Raw genomic sequence first — 18,389 nt, 5'->3', positions numbered from 1 at the left:
AGGTGAACTTGCTTCTTGAACATGCAGTGATGGGTGTTTCTGTGAACCAAGAGCAGGATTTTCATAGCAGTAAGTAGCATTTAACTCTGTGTTTTAAAGTGCATATGTATTACTCTCCTCCCTCAGTGGAGGAGAAAAATATAGACTGAAGTAAATAATTTAGAATAGGAAGAGGGGAATTTCCAGGGTGTGACTGAATGACCAGAGTGTGACCTAGGCCACATGTGTGCTCTTTGTCAGTTTTCAGGTTTGTCCTGAGACAGGGGTTAGTTAGACCTGGGGTTCCCAAATAGTTCCCAGGTCCCAATGTGTGCTCCTCAGTCCACCCTTGGAACTCCTTGCAAATGCACATTCATTGGCTCCCCTCACCCCAGATCTAGTGGATGAGACACTCTGGAGGGGGGTCCAGTGATGTGTGCTCTATAAGGCAGCCTTGTGGTTCTGATGCATGAAAGTTTGAGAATCACTGAATTAGAGAATTCTTCATGGGAGGGCCTGGGACCAGGAGCAGAAGACAATGAGGGAGTGTCTTTGGCATCATTTCTGGCCACATCATAATGGTAAGAAGACTTCTTCCAAATCCATCATACTTCTAGGATCATCTCATGTGGCTCCTGCCCTGGGTTTCCTGGCCTTCCTACCTGATGGTATGTGTTCTCATTTTTTGATCTGTGTTTCTCTAGCTTTCTCCTCACTATGTCTCTGTCCACAGAGCAGTTCCAGGTTGTTGGCCCTCGACACCCCATTGTGGCAGTGCTGGGTGAGGATGCCATACTGCCCTGTGCCCTAGTCCCAGCCATGAATGCAGAGAACATGGAACTGGGGTGGTTCCGCACCACATTCTCACAAACAGTGTTCATCTACTGGAACCAACGGGAACAGACTGAGGAGCAGATGGCTGAGTATAGAGGGCGGACCTCACTGGTGAGGGGCTGCCTTACTGAGGGGCATGCTGCCATGCACCTCCGCAAGGTCCGGATTTCTGACAATGGAATGTACACCTGCTTCTTCAGACATGGAAGCTTCTATGAAGAGGCCGATTTGGAAGTGAAGGTGGCAGGTTAGTTACTTGATGTCTATTCTGGAGACCTTGGGAATGTTGGGTTTGATGGGAATATCAGGGATCATCTAATTTAGCCTCACATTTTATAGGTGAAATGGAGAAAAAAGTGACTCATCTTTTATTAATTGATTCAATACAAACACTGTATAGGGAGCATCTAAAATATTTTGGAACTTGTCCTGTGCACCAGAGATATATCAGTGTAATAGAGATCCCAGCCATGAGGAGTTTAGCGACAAAGGAAGAAAAATTATAAGAAAGAATTCAGTACAAGATGGCATAAGGTGATAAGTACTTCTGACAAAAGACAAAGTAGAATTAAGAAATGGGCTCAGGATGTGGGCTGGGAAGTTAGGACAATCCGCAGTGTTATATAGGGAATTGGGCAGAGTCTTATTGACAGTCTAAACAAGTCTCAAAGGAAGTAGGTATTTAGCCAGGGGGATATCTGGGGGGCCAGAGTTTCATGCAGATGGAGCACCTGGTATGAAACCTTTGTGTTAGGAGTATGGTTGTTTATTCTGAGTATAATGACGCCATCATGGTTGGTAGGAGGAGTGAGGAAAGTAGCAATACTGGAGTAAAGAGATGGTCCTGTATTAACACCACTATAGGTGTCAGGATGAGGTCATTAGGAGTGGACACCTGGGCTAGCACAAGAGCCCTGGATATTGATGGGCTGGAAGGTGAAAAGGCAGAGGGCATACAACATGGTGATTGTGGCTACAAGTGGCTACTTGCATTTGACCAGATAGTTCTTGGGGTTGAGGCCCTGAGGGTCTCAGATGGTGGAGTTTGGGGACAAGTGTTGGAGAGGAAGGCAGTTACCAGATCAATAAAGGCTTTGTGTGCTGTGTTATGGAGTTTGGATGCAGAGTAGGGGGAATCTTAAACAGAGCCATGCTGGGAATGCTCATGTTGGCAATTGTGAATGGATGGATGGGAGGTGAGCAAGAAGGAGGCCTGGAGTGCAGTTATGGTGTGGAGAGAATGACTGCCTGACCTGAGGCATGGCAGTGGGGTGGGAGAGGAGGGGTCAGACAGGTTTAGAAACTATAATCAACTGAATAGATTTGTGGGTACAAAGTTTGGAAGGTGAGGAGAAGACTTCAGAGACTTCCAGTGTTTTATTTGAACTATTTGTTTTTTAGTGACAGGACTATTGATAATTATGTGTCAGTTCTACTGCTGTAATAATGCTGTGTAACAAACAGCTACAATCTCAGATGCATCTGGCAATAAAAATGTATTTAATTTAGGCACTGAGGGAGTTCAACTAATTGGGGCTGAACTTGGCTAATCTCACTTGGGTTTATTCATACATCTTTGGTGATGTTTCAGAAATATAATTAAAAACAAAATCTCCCATGCTAGGAGAAAACACTTTTATTAGTGAATAAGCATCAAACCAGAGTGTGAAACATTTTGGTGATCTGTGAACAGATCACACAACCAGAAAAGAATTTCATCTTTCTTTTTAGAGCCAGGCATATATAATCATTTGTATACTTGTTTCAAAGATGAAGAATAACAAATCCTCAATAGGGCTCAAAGCACTATTGTTCCATATAACTCATCCTAAATTTACCTGGCAATTTTGGAGACCATCTGTGTCATCTAACAGGCTTTATCTGGAAGCAAAATAAACTCCTCCAGCTTTATGACCGGAAGTAGTTTACAACTTGGAGCAAGATGCCCACATAAGTTAGGCTCCTACTTTTCCACAGAAAAGGAGGCAAAGGGTTTCTATCTTACCTGATGTTTACATTTCAAAGAAATGGTTCCCAGGTTCTTGAGAAAGGCATTCCTGAGTTACAAAGCTGGCAAAAACCTAACCAGTTTTCAAAATAATATATAAACATCTCAAAAGAGGAGAAAGTGCAGATTTGTAATTGAAAGTTCCTTAAGCAAATGGTATAAGAAAAAGGGATAGAATCTTCTTCTTCTTCTTTTTTTTCAACAGGGAGAATTAAGCTTTTTACTTGTAATTTTTATTATTTAGTAAGCTGAAAAGTTCACCAGGTGCGTCTTGGTTGGTTGTGCTCACGTTTCAGGTGGTCATGTGGCTGACCTAGGGCAGCTGTAGCAGGTTGACCAGCCAATGTCACATGAGTCCATCCTCCACTGGGTAGCCCAGGATTGTCCTCCTGTGGAAATGGCAGAGAGTAAAACCAAGGTGCAAGTGCTTTTCAAACCTCTGCACTAGTCACATTAACTAATTTTTCATTGGGTAAATCAAATCCTGGGACTGGGCCAGAGGCAGAAGGTAAAGGCAGTAAAAAGTTTGTGGAAATGGGAGAACTGGCTTTGAAGAAGGGTGAGGAATTGGGTTATTTTAATCATTTTATCACAAGTGGTGCAAATTTATGAATTCAGTTGTGGAGTTTTGAGTTTCAAGTGTATGTGAGGAAACCTGGTAAACATAACTCATGGGAACATGGGTATAGGGGAAGAGAATTCAGGAAGAATTTTGGAAGTGATACACACAGAGAGGCAGATGTCCCAGGAGAATGTGTGAGGTGAGAAGACTGGAGAGTCAAGGAGGGAGTCCTGAGACCAAATTCTTCCTGTTTCCTTTGGGCCTCACAGTTGGGGAGAAGAGCCCACTGCCCTGTGTGGGTCCCTGTGCTCCTTCCTTTTCTTCTCTCTTCCCATAGAACTCCCAGAATTCAACATGAATATCTCCTCCTCAAGTTGTGTAGCTTGTAGGCAATTCTGGAGTCTCAGGGCCCAAGGAGGCCTCCTGGGGCTCCACAGCTTCCTTCCCACAGGGATAGGCTCTGACCCCCAAGTGCACATAGAAGGGCCAGAAGAGGATGGAGTGCGTGTGGTATGCAAAGCCTCAGGATGGTTCCCAAAGCCCCAGGTGCAGTGGAGAGACCTCAGTGGAAAGAAGTTCCCAGCACTTTCTGAGGCCCACACCCAAGACAGTGAGGAGCTGTTTAGTGTGGAGGCCACTCTGGTGGTGAGAGACAGTTCTGTGGGGAATGTGACCTGCTCTGTCCTCAACCCTGTCCTGGGCCAGGAGAAGGCCATGGCTATTTACATCCCAGGTCAGTGCTGCTTCCCACTCCCAGCAGAGCTGTGGGGAGGGCTGGCCTCTCTGAGTGTGCTGGCTCTCCTGGGTGTGCCCCTGACCTCTGTCTGTCTGGGCCACAGAGCCCTTCTTCCCTCAGGCTTCTCCCTGGAAGCCAGCCTTTGCTGTGATCCTGACCATGCTGGGGCTCCTACTCTTGGGGGCTTGCTATTTTATCAGAAAAGCACATTCTAGAAGGAGGCAGGAAAAGGAGCATCTGTGGCGGCTTAAGGAGGAGGAGCAGCAGGCAAAGGAAGAGGTGCTGAAGGCCACTGGTAAGACCCCACAGGGCAAGGGCAGACCTGGTGGTGAGTGGGACAGCTGACAGGGGCCAGGGTCTGGGGTCCAGCTCTCTAGGGAGATCCAGGGTCCTAGGCCCTGAGGAGGTGACTGAGGAGATCAGAGAGGACAGACTGGTGATGTTGGGTGGGTGTGTAGGTACAAATTCTAGCATCAATATTTTTTCTTGGGTTTTACAGGCACACAGTCTTTTCTTTTCTAGGGGATGGGCGTTCACACTGGTTTTTATTTTCTTTCAGATGAACTCCAGACAGATCTCAGTAAGTTCTGCTTTCCTGCTGAATTTTCTATGATTCGATGGGAGTGGACTTTCTAGTTCCTACCTCTCTTAATTCCTGTGTTGTTTTTTAGATCAGAGGAAAGCTGCTTATCTGTCTGGTAAGTGACTCTCCTGGTATCCTTGATTTTCTTATCCTGCCTGTGATCTGGTGTCCCTTCTCCTTGTCTCTATCTAGGCACAGACCTGTGGGTCCCCATCCCTGGGAGGCTAATTGGAAGCTAGTGGAAGCCAGAAAACTGCTCCCTGAGCTTTCCTAGATCTGGGCTGCTGTTTCCTACTTAGTGCTTGGAAACCTGGGTGTGATGGTGACCCCTGGTCTGTCATGTATTCTGCATTTTATTTCAACCCTGGCTTGCCCATTTTATTGTGAAAGAAGCCATCCATGAATTGCTTGAGGTCTTGTGTAAGTATGGCAGCCAGGGAGATTTTAGGTTTAACCTTGGAAACTATCCTTGGCTCTTCCAGGCAACGGATTGCCCAAGACACATGACCTTTATCTCAGCCCTACTAGGAAGATTCCTCATAGTAACTCTGGGGATGGGTGTAACTCGTTGGGAACCAGACAGCCCACCTATAACTTTTTTTGGTGAAGAACATTCTATGGAAGACCTTTGATCTTCCCCGATATAACAGTAACCAAGCATGGGCTCCATTTTACCTTTTTAGTATAAAAGCTCGATTTGTATGATCGGTTAGCCTGTCTTGTCCCCTCTTTCTGAAAGTATTTTCTGTGTCCTGTGGGTTTTTTTGTTATTTCATGTTTCTTAGCTTTTATTTTTCAGCCAATTCATTCCACCAAGGAGAACCCCATTCCCATCACCGGTGCGGGATGGGTGTCAGCATGTTGTTTTTTCGCCTTCAATACATCTAGCTATTGGTCTGCTTCTAGAGGCTTAAAGGCAGATACTAACGGGGCGGGGGTGCGGGGGTTGTGGCTTAGGGGTAGAGAGCTCACCTAGCATGTATGAGGCCCAGGGTTGGATCCTTAGCACTACAAAAAATAAATAAATAAAATAAAGGTACTATGTCCATCTAAAACTAAAAATATTAAAAAAGGCAGATACTAAGATATCATTAAATGATCCATATAAGGAAATGGAGTCATTGAGTTTAGGAGTGTGGCTTTCTGTTCATCTCCCAAGAAATCACCATCCAGGGATTATGTTTTCTCGAGCTCCCAAAGGTCCTAATCCTAGTGGGCTGCTCACCACAGGTGGGAATGTGGTGGAGTGAACCAAATACTTCCTGAAATAGTGGTTCTTATTCTCTAGAAACATTTCACCTGTGAAAAATTGGGCATTTTTACTGCAGAACTCACTTCACATTCCTGTCTTTAAATCATTCTTCATTTTGGGTAATTTCCCAAATGTCTTTTAAGATTTTTATTTTATTTTTTCATTTGTGGTGCTGAGTTGTGAACCTGGCACTTTGTGCATGCTAGGCAAGCCCTCTACCATGGGCTACATCCCCACCCCTCTCCCAAATATATCTTTGCTAGAAAAAGCCTTGATATAATAATGCCTTCTGATAACTGTGGAATGATTTATATTTTATTCTCTCAAATATTTTCACAGAGTATAATTTTTATCCTTAGCAGCAAAACCGAATAAAGAAAGATATAGTATGGATTTTTATGAGCTTTGAGGCAGAAAGTTTCCTGACAGAGAGAAAGCAGTGGGACAGTGGTAGAAGTTGGCCTGTAAAGCAGCCGTCTTGATCTGTGGTCCAGGGGATTTCCCACAACACCCTGCAGACCCTGCATACTGCAAGAGGCCATCTACTTTCTGGCTCTCTCCTCCTGTGGGTAGTCTCATCTTTCCAATGGAAGGGAGGCCAGGGCAGGTACATTCATGCTGAGCAGGCTTGTTTTAGCTGTGGTCTCACCACTGTGTGTTCCCTTTCAGCCTGGAGGAAGGCCCCCCTGTATGCAGGTAAGTGACTCTGATGTTTCCTTGGCCTTCCCTCCTCCAGGCTCCTCCTCTGCCCTTCTGTATCAGTAGCCTCCACCCAGGATGGGATGGGTTTTCTTGCTCTCTCTTCTGTAATTTGTTTGCCACCCCTCCCAGTAAACACTTTTAACTTCTCTTGGTTTTTTTTTTCCTTTCATAATCGTCACACATTAATCTGTCCCCTGCCCAAACTAACCAAAGCCAAGCACAACAGGAAAGCAAAATTCTCCTAAATGGAGAGAAAAATGATTGTAACTTGCATTGGAAGACCACAGGGACTTTTCTTTGGGATTGGATCATAGAACTCATCTCACATCCTGTCTTTAAATTATTCTTTATTTTTCGTAAACATTTTTTTTTTGGTTGTAGGTGGACACAACATCTTTATTTCATTTTTATATGGTGCTGAGTATTGAACCCTGTGCCTCTCGCATGCTAGGCAAGCTCTCTATAACTGAGCCACAACCAAACTCTCAATCATTCTTCATTTTTGGTAATTTCCCTAATGTCTTTTTTAATTTTAATTTTGTTTTCTCATGTTGTGGTGCTGAGGAGTGAACCTGTTCTAGACCCGTCCTCCCCTGCAGGTTAGTGTTAGCTGTATCCCCTGAAAACATTGTGTTTGACTGGTATTTGTTGTTGGTGTAGTGACACTGGAGAGTTCAGCTGTGAGCAGAGCCTGCATGGAGCAGGGTTGGAACTGTGTAAATAGGAATTGCTGGTTTCCATGAAATTTCAGAAATTATATTTTACAGCTTGGGACTTATATCTTCCTAATGTGGGTCTTTGATTCTGTATTCCCTTTACCCCAGATTCCTACCCTTTGGGTCCAGGTTTGGTTTTCTTATTTCTTCCTGGTCCTCAGGATATAGGTTTTCTCTCAGCCACCTCCTACTCTGACTCACTTTCCTAGTTGGGTTTCTTCTAAGCACTTTGGTTGCTGAAAAATGAGTTTCTGGTGTTCTGAATTTGGGGTCCAGGATGCTTAGGGGGATTTGTGAACTACTTAAAATGATATGCAGCATTCTGTGTTTGTGTTACAGGAACAAAATGCAAGCTAATGTTCACCACAATTTTCTCTGCTTTAAAGAGAACTCTGCTTTGCTTGTTGGGCTTGGTCTTTGATTTTCTTTTTAATGTGTGAAGATCATAAAAGGAGGAAGCTGCAGAGTTTAAAATTGTTTACCTGAGAAAGGGTTGGGAATAAATCAGAGAAGAAAGGATGAGGTGGGACGAGAGAGGAGATGACAAGGAAAGTAGAGTGCCCAAGATTCATAATGAAATTTTGGGTGTGCTGAAGCAGTGGGAGCTGGAAAATCTCATACAAGGTGGTTTGAGTTGAGTGTGAAGAGGATTTGCAGGTTCTTTGTGTGCATGAAATGTGACCAACTCCTTGATACATCTTTGAGAGGGTTCAATGAATACTTGTGTGTGTGTGAATTCTATTAAGCCAGTTCTAAGTAATCATCTCATTGAGTTTGCCTGTGATAATGAGACCACCTCCACCTTCCAGTAGCAGTTAGGACAGGCATATGCTAAGGCAGTTTCCAATGCAATGAAAGATTATCCAGAGGACTCTTGAACTCTGGGGGTTAGTTTAGGACCTGTGCCATCTGAATTTGTATAATATGTCCTTTTCCTGCTCTTGTTATTTCTTTTGGACATCAGGGATATGGACTGTGAGACACAGAGAAGGGTGAGCCATGGCATCAAGGAGGCTTTGGATTCAGATAGTTTGAGGAACACTCTTTGAGAATCCTAATGATTTTCTTGCACATATGTTTATTAAAAAAGAAGGATCAAATAGTCTTTTTTTTTTACCATTTCCCCATTCTCTGCTGAATTAATGTCTATATGTTTTCATGTACAACTTGCATACTCTTTTATTTTGTAAGGATAAACACCATTACTATAGTAGAATTAACACTTTCATATTGAGAGGTACATAATGTGAGGTGGAAAAATGTCTGATCTCATCTTGTTCATGAAATTGTAACAATGAGTTTTATATTCAAATTTTCTGTGGGAATTATGTGAAGAGTGCATTAAGGCACATAACATCGTACTTTTGACACACTGGAAATTCTCAAGGTTTTTTTCTTTCACTCTTTTTCTTTTTCTCCCCTGTCTGCTTCCTTCTCTTTTCTTCTTCTTTGATAATATCAATCAGTTATTATATATAAAATTATAATAGGATACCAACTAATGTCTTGGTGAAAAATGAGCAAAATTTAATTTTCTCCAAGGGTCATCTGGGTCTGCTCAGCCATTTTATATTATCTAGTTTCTATGAAGAAGCTCAACAAAGATGGAAATACCACTGTATGTGATTGAACTTGTATTAGTGGTTATGGGGAGCACAAATTTAAACACAAATTTTAAAGAAAAAATGTTGTTTAGTTATTATTTTAATTATTCTAATCTTGTTCCTGAGGCTCTGCCCTGTTGGAAGCAAAAGCTTTCCAGTTGAATACATTTTGGAGTGTATGGCATATGTAGACTTTGCTTTGGTCAATGACATTCCTATCTTCTTCCCTAAAGGGAGTATGGAGGTTGGAGGAGACTTATGTGGCCTTGGGACAGTGGGCGACCATGTGTTTTCTTTTAGTTATTTCAGGTCCTCTCCATCAGGAATCTAGTGTGAACTGGTTCATAAGACCCTGGGTTGGGTCTCCTGAGAAAAGGCAGGTCTCATCTCATTGCTTGATCTCCCTTCCCCTGACCCTGAGGTAAAGTTCAAGGTCTGGGTCACTTATTCCTGGTTGTCATTGGGCTTTTTTGTCTGAACTTCAGACCTTCTCTGGTTCACTGACTCATATGTCTCTTCTTCATCTAGCAGAGCATGTGATATTTTCTGGGTCCTCAGCATCCTATGAGCAGGAGACAGGGAGTTTCATGTTTTCTGCAAGCACATTTCTCTGCCAGTGCTTTCTTTGTTCCATGTTGGGTGAGACACCTATGTAGGCATATTAGTTTTCTATTTGCTGCCAAATTACTACAAACTTTAACCAACACAAATATATTATTTTACATCTTTATAGGCCAGAAGTTCAAGGAAGTATGAACAAGGCTGTGTTCCTTTCTGGAGGCTGTTATCTTGTGCAGTTTCTAGAGGCCATCTGTATTCTCTCATTTGGGGGCCTGTTCTTCCATCTTCAAAGGCAGCAACACAACATGTTTTTGACCTTGTTTCTGTAATTCTGTCTGCTTCTCTGACCACAGCCAAGAAAGGTCTCTGTTTTCAAGGTTTATGTGATTAGTTTGGACTGATCCAGAGAATCCAGAATAATCTCCTCAGCTCAAGAACCTGAACCTTAATCACATTGGTAAAGTTGCCTAGTCATGTATTTAACATATTCACACACCCTGGAGTTTAGGACTATGGGTTCTATTATAGCTGGAAGTTTTCAATCTCTTCAGGGAGTTCTTGTGTGAGGTAAATTACTAGGTTCGAAATTTTTGGGTTCTCCCATATCTGTAAGGATGTTTGCTCCTATTGGCCTAGTGTTGACCTCTCACTGGATGTGTTTGTTTCCTACTTTGAATTTCTTTCTCTCCCTTCCTAAAACCCTCTCCATTGCCTCCTAACTGGGTAATATTTCTCTGAGTTCCCTGCACTCATGATTTCTAGTCATCCTCCAAGTTCAGCTAAGCTAGATGTAATTCTTGACTCATGGCTTAGAGGTAACCTTACAATTTCAGCACAGTCAGTTATTTATAAGTAAAAGGAGGTCTTGGAAATTTTGATAACATCAATTGTATCACAAGATAACCTAGTTTTCAGGATGGTTGTGTGTTTGTGTCTTGAGAAAGCCTTATTTGGTAGTTAAATCTGAACATGACCTTTCAGATTGATATCCAGCCTTTTGATTCCAGGGTGATAAGCTTTTTGACTTAGTCTTCATGGGAAGGATGCAGTGGCCCCTCCATACTTCATGTTTATGTATTAGTGATGTGTGTGTGTGTGTGTGGGTGTGTGTGCAGGTGTGTGTGTGTGTGTGTGTGTGTGATTAAGAAATAAATACAGCAGCTGAATGTTTTCACACAGATTTTTCCCTTCTTCCTCCCACATTACTGTGTTTCAGAAGACTGGGTGCTGACACTGATGTGTACAGACTCTGAAAATCCCTGATATGAGATCTATGTTCTCTCGTAGATTGGCGGAAGGAAAAATTCCAAGCCCGTGAGTGTCTGTGTGCTTCTAGATGTTCCTCCTATTGCCCTCATGGCTTCTGGATTCTCCTTAAGTTCTCTATGGTGATTGAGATACTGGCATCACCAACGATGTTCCTGTGGCAGAAGTGATGGTCACAAAACTGGTATTGGTTCTCAAGGGTCGTGTCACATGTCTACCCCCAAATCAGCCTCTGGCTCCTTCTCCCGGTTGAGGACATAGGCTTGAGTTACAAGACTCATATCTCAGGAGTCTTATGCCCTCCTCAGCTCAGGCAGCTCTGTGGCTCTGAGGTGATGGGTGGCTATGTGCTTTGTCTTGGGGCTGGTGAGGACCTTGCATGATTGATAACTCTCTCAACAGTGCCTGTCACTCTGGATCCAGACTCTGCTCACTATAGCCTTTCTGTCTCTCATGAAAGGACGCGTCTGACCTGGAAATATCCCTGGAAAAATCTTCAAGCACTTTTACCTACTTCCATCCCGTTCCCTAGTGAAAAATGCAGTGTGTTGGGTCTTGAGGGCATCACATCAGGAAGATGTTACTGGGAAGTGGAGATAGAGAATGAATTCTTCAGCAAATGGACTCTGGGAGTCTGTAGGAAAAATTCAAAAATACCAGGCTTATACATGGAATTACCAGAGAGAGGGTTTTGGGTCATGGGGAAAAGGGACAATTGTTATTTTGCCGGGACTGATCCTGTGACTTGGTTATCTCCTTGGAAGGATACCTACAGGGTGGGGGTTTTCCTGGACTACAGTGAAGGGGAAGTCTCCTTCTATAACATGATTAATGGGTCCCACATTTTCTCTTTCCCTCCAGCTTCCTTCTCTGGAACTCTCTTTCCATACTTTATGTTTATGTATGGAGATGTGTCCATGACCATCTGCTCCACGGCAAGTGGTTCTGAGAGGCTCCCTATACCCCTTAAGTATTCACCTCCATTGGAGGAGACCCTGAGCACCCTAAGGGAGGGGTTCAGCTCAGATTGTGGTGTTGATGGTGCTCCCCCAGCGGCTGACTCTCCATTACTTCCCTGATACTGCAAGGTTTTGTTTTCATACTGTCCCTTGCTGGCTGTGATCCTTCACTGTGGCTGTTCCTGGGTTTACAGATTCACTGTGGCAAAGTCCCCTGAGATGAGACTTGGAAGGCTCAGTGGGCTTGTCCTCCTGCTCTTTGTTCAGATCCAAGATGTATGGTTATGAGAATTTAGTTCAGATTTTATATTCAGATAGCAGAAGATAAAAGTTGACTGTTTTAGAACTGGTTTAGGGAATGTGGAGCCTTATTTTTTTGGTATTAAAAATATTTTAAATAGATGTAATAGCATGTACCTCTTTTCCCAGCTACAGGGGAGGCTAAGGCAGGAGCATCACTTTAGCCCATAAATCTGAGTCCATCCTGGGCACCTTAGTGGTACTCTGTCTGAAAAAAAAATTTAAACAAAGGGGAGATCATATTACTTGACTTGCATGTTAGTAGAGGACTCTTGAGGTTGAGAAGGGTCCCCAGTTCTAATTTTGCAGATTTGGACTATCAGATTCCAGAAAGTTTATCATCCAAAAATTTCCAGGGAAATGGATAGTTGTTAGTCACCTTTTTGTCTCTGCGACAAAATACTGAGAAATCAACCTAAAGGAGGAGAGATTTATTTTCCTCACAGTTATAATCGCCTGGCTTCATTGTTTCTGAGGCAGAATGTCATGTCATGACAGGGAACAGATGGTGGAGCAAGTGGCTCACCTCACAGCAGACAGAAGGCAAGAGAGGAAGACAGAGGGAAAGGGGGGGAAGGGAGGGAGAGAGAAAGGGGGAGAGGGAGGAGAGAAAGTAAGAGAGAGAGGAAGGGAGGGAGAAATAAGGGGCCCTGGACAAGTCATAGTCTTCAACCACATTTACCCACTTCCTTCCTGTTTCTTAGTCCCCACCTACTGAAGTTTCTACCACATCCCCAAGGGCCACCAGTTGGGGACCAAGCTTTTAACACATGAGCCTTTGGAGGATATTTCAGTTCCAAATTCCAATAAATTATGGAGTTTTTTTTTTTTTAATGATGGAGTTTTAAGAGAAGAGAACAACTTTCTATGGTATCTGCTCCCTATTCTGGGATGAAAGGAATATACTTGTTTTTCCCTGCCTCAGTAACTTTCTGGTACCATTGAGAATATTGTGATATGTTAATCCAGAGAATTAACGATAAGGGAATGGATCCTCCCTTAAAAGCTATTAGTATATATTCATTGTACAAAATGTTGGGTTTTATTGTGACAATTTCCTACATGCATATACTGTACTTTGATCATATCCACCCTTCCTGCTACCTTCTGATTTTTCCCACCATTCCTCTTTTGTGTCAATACTGCAACTGAGGAAAGGCAAGAATTACTAAAGTAAACATAAATGAAAAAGAGAATTTTAAGATGCAAGGTGAATTTTAGAAAGCTTTGACCATGAGCATAGGTCCAGTTAGCATATTTCCTCTCAGTAGTTCCAAGTCTGATCTTAAGGGTTAATGGAAAACCACAGCAAACAAGAAGAGACAGGACTATTAAGACTTAGACTCTGCATGGATAAAGATTTGTTCACTCTACCAGTTTTCTGACTGGGGGAGAGAAAACACAGAATGGGAATTGGAAGAAAGAGAGTACATATAACACACAGTACTTCTAGAAACAAGGACATATTAGTTTTGTATATTTTCTCTTTGATTGTGGTATATGTGTGTATTTTTATCTATTGACCGTTTGCTTCATCTCTCTCTTCTATATTTATGATTTTCCATACAAATTGTTACCTTTTAGGTAAAGTCAACAAGACTGACTGAATTTGAAGAGTAAATAATATAGCAGTGTAGTATACAGTGACTGGAATGCTTCTTTCCTTATTTTGTGGAACAGATAAGAACCTCTTCATTTGTCAGGTGGCTTTGTCATGGTAGATTTGTTGTTTTATGGAAGTTCAAATGTTTGTAAAATGGTGTAACATGTATGCATACACAAAGATTAAAGTCAAAGGTGTGGACAGAGTCCAGTATCATTTCATTGCATTTCTGTTCCAAATTCTCTCTGTTGGTCTTCTTTGTGTTAATGGAACTGGATCTTGTATATACTTCTTTGCCAACTGACACAATGTGAGATTGTTGGTACAATGCAGTAGAGGGGCCACTGTAAGGCAAGGTAGTTCTGTTTCTTTTTTTGGTACCAGGAATTCAATCCAGGGATGCTTAACCACTGAGCGACATCCTCAACCTTTTTTTAAAAAAAAAAATATATATATATATATATTTTAAGTTGTGGATGGACACAATAACTTTATTTAGTTTATTTTTTTAAAGAGAGAGAGAGAGAGAGAGAGAGAGAGAGAGAGAGAGAGAGAAAGAGAGAGAGAGAGATAAAGAGAGAGAGAATTTTTTAATGTTTATTTTTTAGTTTTTGGCGGATACAACATTTTTGTTTGATGTGGTGCTGAGGATCGAACCCGGGCCGCACGCATGCCAGGCGAGTGCGCTACCGCTTGAGCCGCACCCCTAGCCCCGTTTAGTTTATTTTTTAATGTGGTGCTGAGGATCGAAGACAGTTCCTCACATATACTTCACCACTGAGCTACAACTCCAGCACCACCAGCTCTTTTTAAATTTTGAGACACAGTTTTCCTGCATTGTTTAGGGCCTGGCTAGTTGCTGAGGCTGGCTTTGAACTTGTGATAGTCTTGCTTCAGCCTCCTAAACTGCTGGGATTACAGATATGGGACTCCATACTGGTATGCTTTTCCTTTTTGATGCAGCTTCCAGTGGTGTGCAGAAGGCTCAACTTTTGGTGACATAGTAAGAACTGTCTATATTGATACCTTTATCCATATTTTTAGTCTCTGCCCTGGGTTCCTAAAAAGTGGTTTCTCTCCCTGAAAATAGCTCCTAAAACTCTTGGAATTTCCTGATGGAGATGAAAGGAGAGTCTTTTGTTATTAATAACCAGCCCCTTTCAGCCATCTGAGTTTATGTTAATAAGATAACTTTTAGAAAACTTCTGGGTCACCTCAGGATGGTGGCAAGTTGCCAAAGGAACAAATTTTATGAGTAGAAAGTTGAAAGAGGGGAGGAAATAGGGCTGAAGGTTGAGTTAATTAATTTCCAGCAGTCAATGATTTAATCAATCATAATTACACATTGAAACCTCCATGAAAACATTGAGGAAGCATCTGACTTGATGAACAACAGTGCATCCATGTGTATGTTGGGGTGGTGCCTCTCAAACTCCACCATGGGACAGATACTCCTGTGATGGAGACTTTTGTAGGCCTCACCCTATGTGCATGTTCATTGTTCATCTGGATATTCACAATGAAAAAGATCTTTTATAATAAATTGGTTAGTAAACAAAGTTGTTTCTCTTGGTTTTGTGAGCCATTCTAACAAATGACTATAGAAAAATCATCCAGTCTGAGGATGGATCTTGGGAGTGGAGGATTGGCCTTGGGAATGAGATAGAAATTTAGGGATACTGAGAAAAATCTCTCTAAAGGAGAAATATGTCTTTTGGGATGTGGAACAAGAACTGTGAACTGCTCCTGACCTGGACAAAGAAGCTTAAGGGACTGAAAGAGACCAAAATATAAAAATACACCAAACAATCCCATAAGTTACTTTATAACTTTCAAGTTCCACATAAATTTTCTGGAATGAAGCAAAGCAGAACAAGATTTCAATAGAAAGACACTACTAGCCTCATGAAGCTAGGGGCTAACATTTGATTGGATTAATTGCCTTATCAATCAGCTGAAAACTACATACCAGACCAGATTCCCTAACAGAAAACCATCTTGCCCTATATTTCCAAATCTCGAGGGAAGTCCTGTCCCTTTGGATCATATATTCTATCTTTGTACCCTAATAAAAAAAAACTTGACCTTAATCCCTGGTGTGTGTCTCTTTTTGCTCTTGAGATTGTCCACATTATTCTCTGAGGGTTCCTATATTCACTTTTCACCTTCTAATGATGCTCTTCCTCTCTTTGCTAAAGCCTAACACATTCTTTGGTCTTTTCTGCAGTATGGGCAAGGGTCTGAAGGTCTAAGTAGAGGTTTCTTCTTCCAATGGAGAGACTTCATTGGATCTCCTTACAGTGACAGCAACTTCAGAACTTGAGGAGTCATCTTGTGATTGTCATCTGAAGTCATGGGGGCATACTTGTAAGACTGTGGGAACTACTTAACCTGTGTGGTCTCTGATAATTCCTTAATTGGATTATAGGAGCCCCAGATATATGCAAAGAATTAGAGAATAATTTGGTGTGGAAAATCCCATACATCTGGTGTCAGAAATGTTCAAGCAGGTATGTGTGTGTGTGTGTGTTATGATAGAGTACACCTGGTTAGTCGAAGCATTACAGATCCCTTTCAACATTCCAGTGGGCCATGGTCCATCTTCCTCCATGAGCTCTGCTCCTCAGTCTCATTGGGTCCTTCTCGTCTTCTCGTACATTTTTTTCTTTCCTTGGCTACTCTGCCTCATTCCAAGAGGTAGTATCTGCTTGCTACATATGCCATTTCTGCATTCTTTGGAGCCTTCTTTTTTACTTCTTTTAGTAGATAACCGCATTTTACTTGTTAATTGTTTTTCTTTTTTCAGTGCTAGGGAATAAACCCAGGGCCTCAGGCATGAATAAGCCTATATTAATTTTTCCTTGTTCAAATGATTTATGTGTTTCTGGACTTTTATAGAAGCATCTAAAGCACAATAACTTAGTACCTTTTAAAGGAGGGTGCTGAGTTGCACCCTCCTTTAAAATATCTTGATTTTTTTGTGTGGATTTTAAATGTTTTCTATATGTAAATATATTACTTGTCAGTTTAATGAAAAGAGTGTCAGCAACAGAGGAGGAAGGAAAGGAGAAGGAGGAGGATGGAGGCAGTAGTGTTCATCTCCTCACTCCACAATTGTTGTGCCCTCATCTCCCTCTCAATCTACTTCAGAATTATATCATCTGATTTAGAATGTGATGACATTAATTAGGCTAGATCATGTTGCTCAGAATTAAAAAAGTGGGTAATTCCAGAATTGCTTGGCCATACTAATGTCACTGTATTTTACTTGTTTCACTGCACTGGTTTGGATTCTCTCTCCACTTACATGTTGGTACTTAGAATATATATTGGTTCATTATGGTGCCAAGTGGCAACATGGGGGTGTTTGATTCAACAGAAATACAAAGTTGAGGGCAACTGAAGTGACACATGAAAGAAGCCATGATCAAGCTTGGTTTGCACTTGCTCTGTTTCTTCATAGATCTTTTTTTTTTTTTTTATTGGTCGTTCATAACATTACATAGTTCTTAATACATCATATTACACGGTTTGATTCACGTGGATTATGAACTCCCCCTTTTACCCCGTATACAAATTGCTGTATCACATCAGTTTCCCTTCCATTGATTGACATATTGCCTTTCTAGTGTCTGATGTATTCTGATGTCTGTCCTAGTCTCTACTATACCCCCTCCCCTCCCCTCCCCTCCCCTCCCCTTTTCTCTCTCTACTCCTTCTACTGTAAATCATTTCTTCCATTTGTATTATCTTGTCTTACCCCTCCTTTCCTCTTGTATGACATTTTGTATATCCCTGAGGATCGCCTTCCATTTCCATGCAATTTCCCTTCTCACTCCCTTTCCCTCCCACCTCTCATCCCTGTTTAATGTAAATCTTCTTCTCAAGCTCTTCGTCCCTACCCTGTCCTTGTTTACTCCCCTTATATCAAAGGAGTCATTTGGTATTTGTTTTTTAAAGATTGACTAGCTTCACTTAGCATAATCTGCTCTAATGCCATCCATTTCCCTCCAAATTCTATGATTTTGTCATTTTTTAATGCAGAATAATACTCCATAGTATATAAATGCCACATTTTTTTTATCCATTCATCTATTGAAGGGCATCTAGGCTGGTTCCACAGTCTTGCTATCGTGAATTGAGCTGCTATGAACATCGATGTAGCAGTGTCCCTGTAGCATGCTCTTGTTAGGGCTTTAGGGAATAGACCGAGAAGGGGAATAGCTGGGTCGAATGGTGGTTCCATTCCCAGCTTTCCGAGAAATCTCCATACTGCTTTCCAACTTGGCTGCACCAATTTGCAGTCCCACCAGCAATGAACAAGAGTGCCCTTTTCCCCACATCCTCTCCAGCACTTATTGTTGTTTGACTTCCTAATGGTTGCCAGTCTTACTGGAGTGAGATGGTATCTTAGGGTAGTTTTGATTTGCATTTCTCTGACTGCTAGCGATGGTGAGCATTTTTTCATGTACTTGTTGATTGATTGTATGTCCTCCTCTGAGAAGTGTCTGTTCAGGTCCTTGGCCCATTTATTGATTGGGTTATTTGTTATCTTATTGTCTAATTTTTTGAGTTCTTTGTATATTCTGGTTATTAGGGCTCTATCTGAAGTGTGTGGAGTAAAGATTTGTTCCCAGGATGTAGGCTCCCTGTTTATCTCTCTTATTGTTTCTTTTGCTGAGAAAAAACTTTTTAGTTTGAGTAAGTCCCATTTGTTGATTCTA

The 18,389-nt window shown here is 41.9% G+C and overlaps 1 protein-coding gene and 1 pseudogene across 1 annotated transcript; both read left to right on the top strand.

Moving 5' to 3' along the window:
• The first annotated feature begins 696 nt into the window (after positions 1 to 696).
• On the top strand, positions 697 to 11,882 carry LOC113175606 (butyrophilin subfamily 1 member A1-like). Its single transcript, XM_077801510.1, has 5 exons — positions 697 to 1,060; positions 3,835 to 4,116; positions 4,223 to 4,414; positions 6,624 to 6,650; positions 11,206 to 11,882. The coding sequence occupies exons 1-5, from the start codon at positions 697 to 699 to the stop codon at positions 11,880 to 11,882; spliced, it is 1,542 nt and encodes a 513-aa protein (XP_077657636.1).
• A 4,862-nt stretch (positions 11,883 to 16,744) lies between these two features.
• LOC113176947 (protein cornichon homolog 4 pseudogene) lies at positions 16,745 to 17,171 on the top strand (annotated as a pseudogene).
• The last annotated feature ends 1,218 nt before the right edge of the window (positions 17,172 to 18,389 follow it).

The sequence above is a fragment of the Urocitellus parryii genome, chromosome 8 (genome assembly GCF_045843805.1).
Source record: "Urocitellus parryii isolate mUroPar1 chromosome 8, mUroPar1.hap1, whole genome shotgun sequence".
NCBI lineage: Eukaryota > Metazoa > Chordata > Mammalia > Rodentia > Sciuridae > Urocitellus > Urocitellus parryii.
The sequence above is the reverse complement of the archived record's forward strand: the minus strand, read 5'-3'. Positions and strand labels throughout refer to the sequence as shown.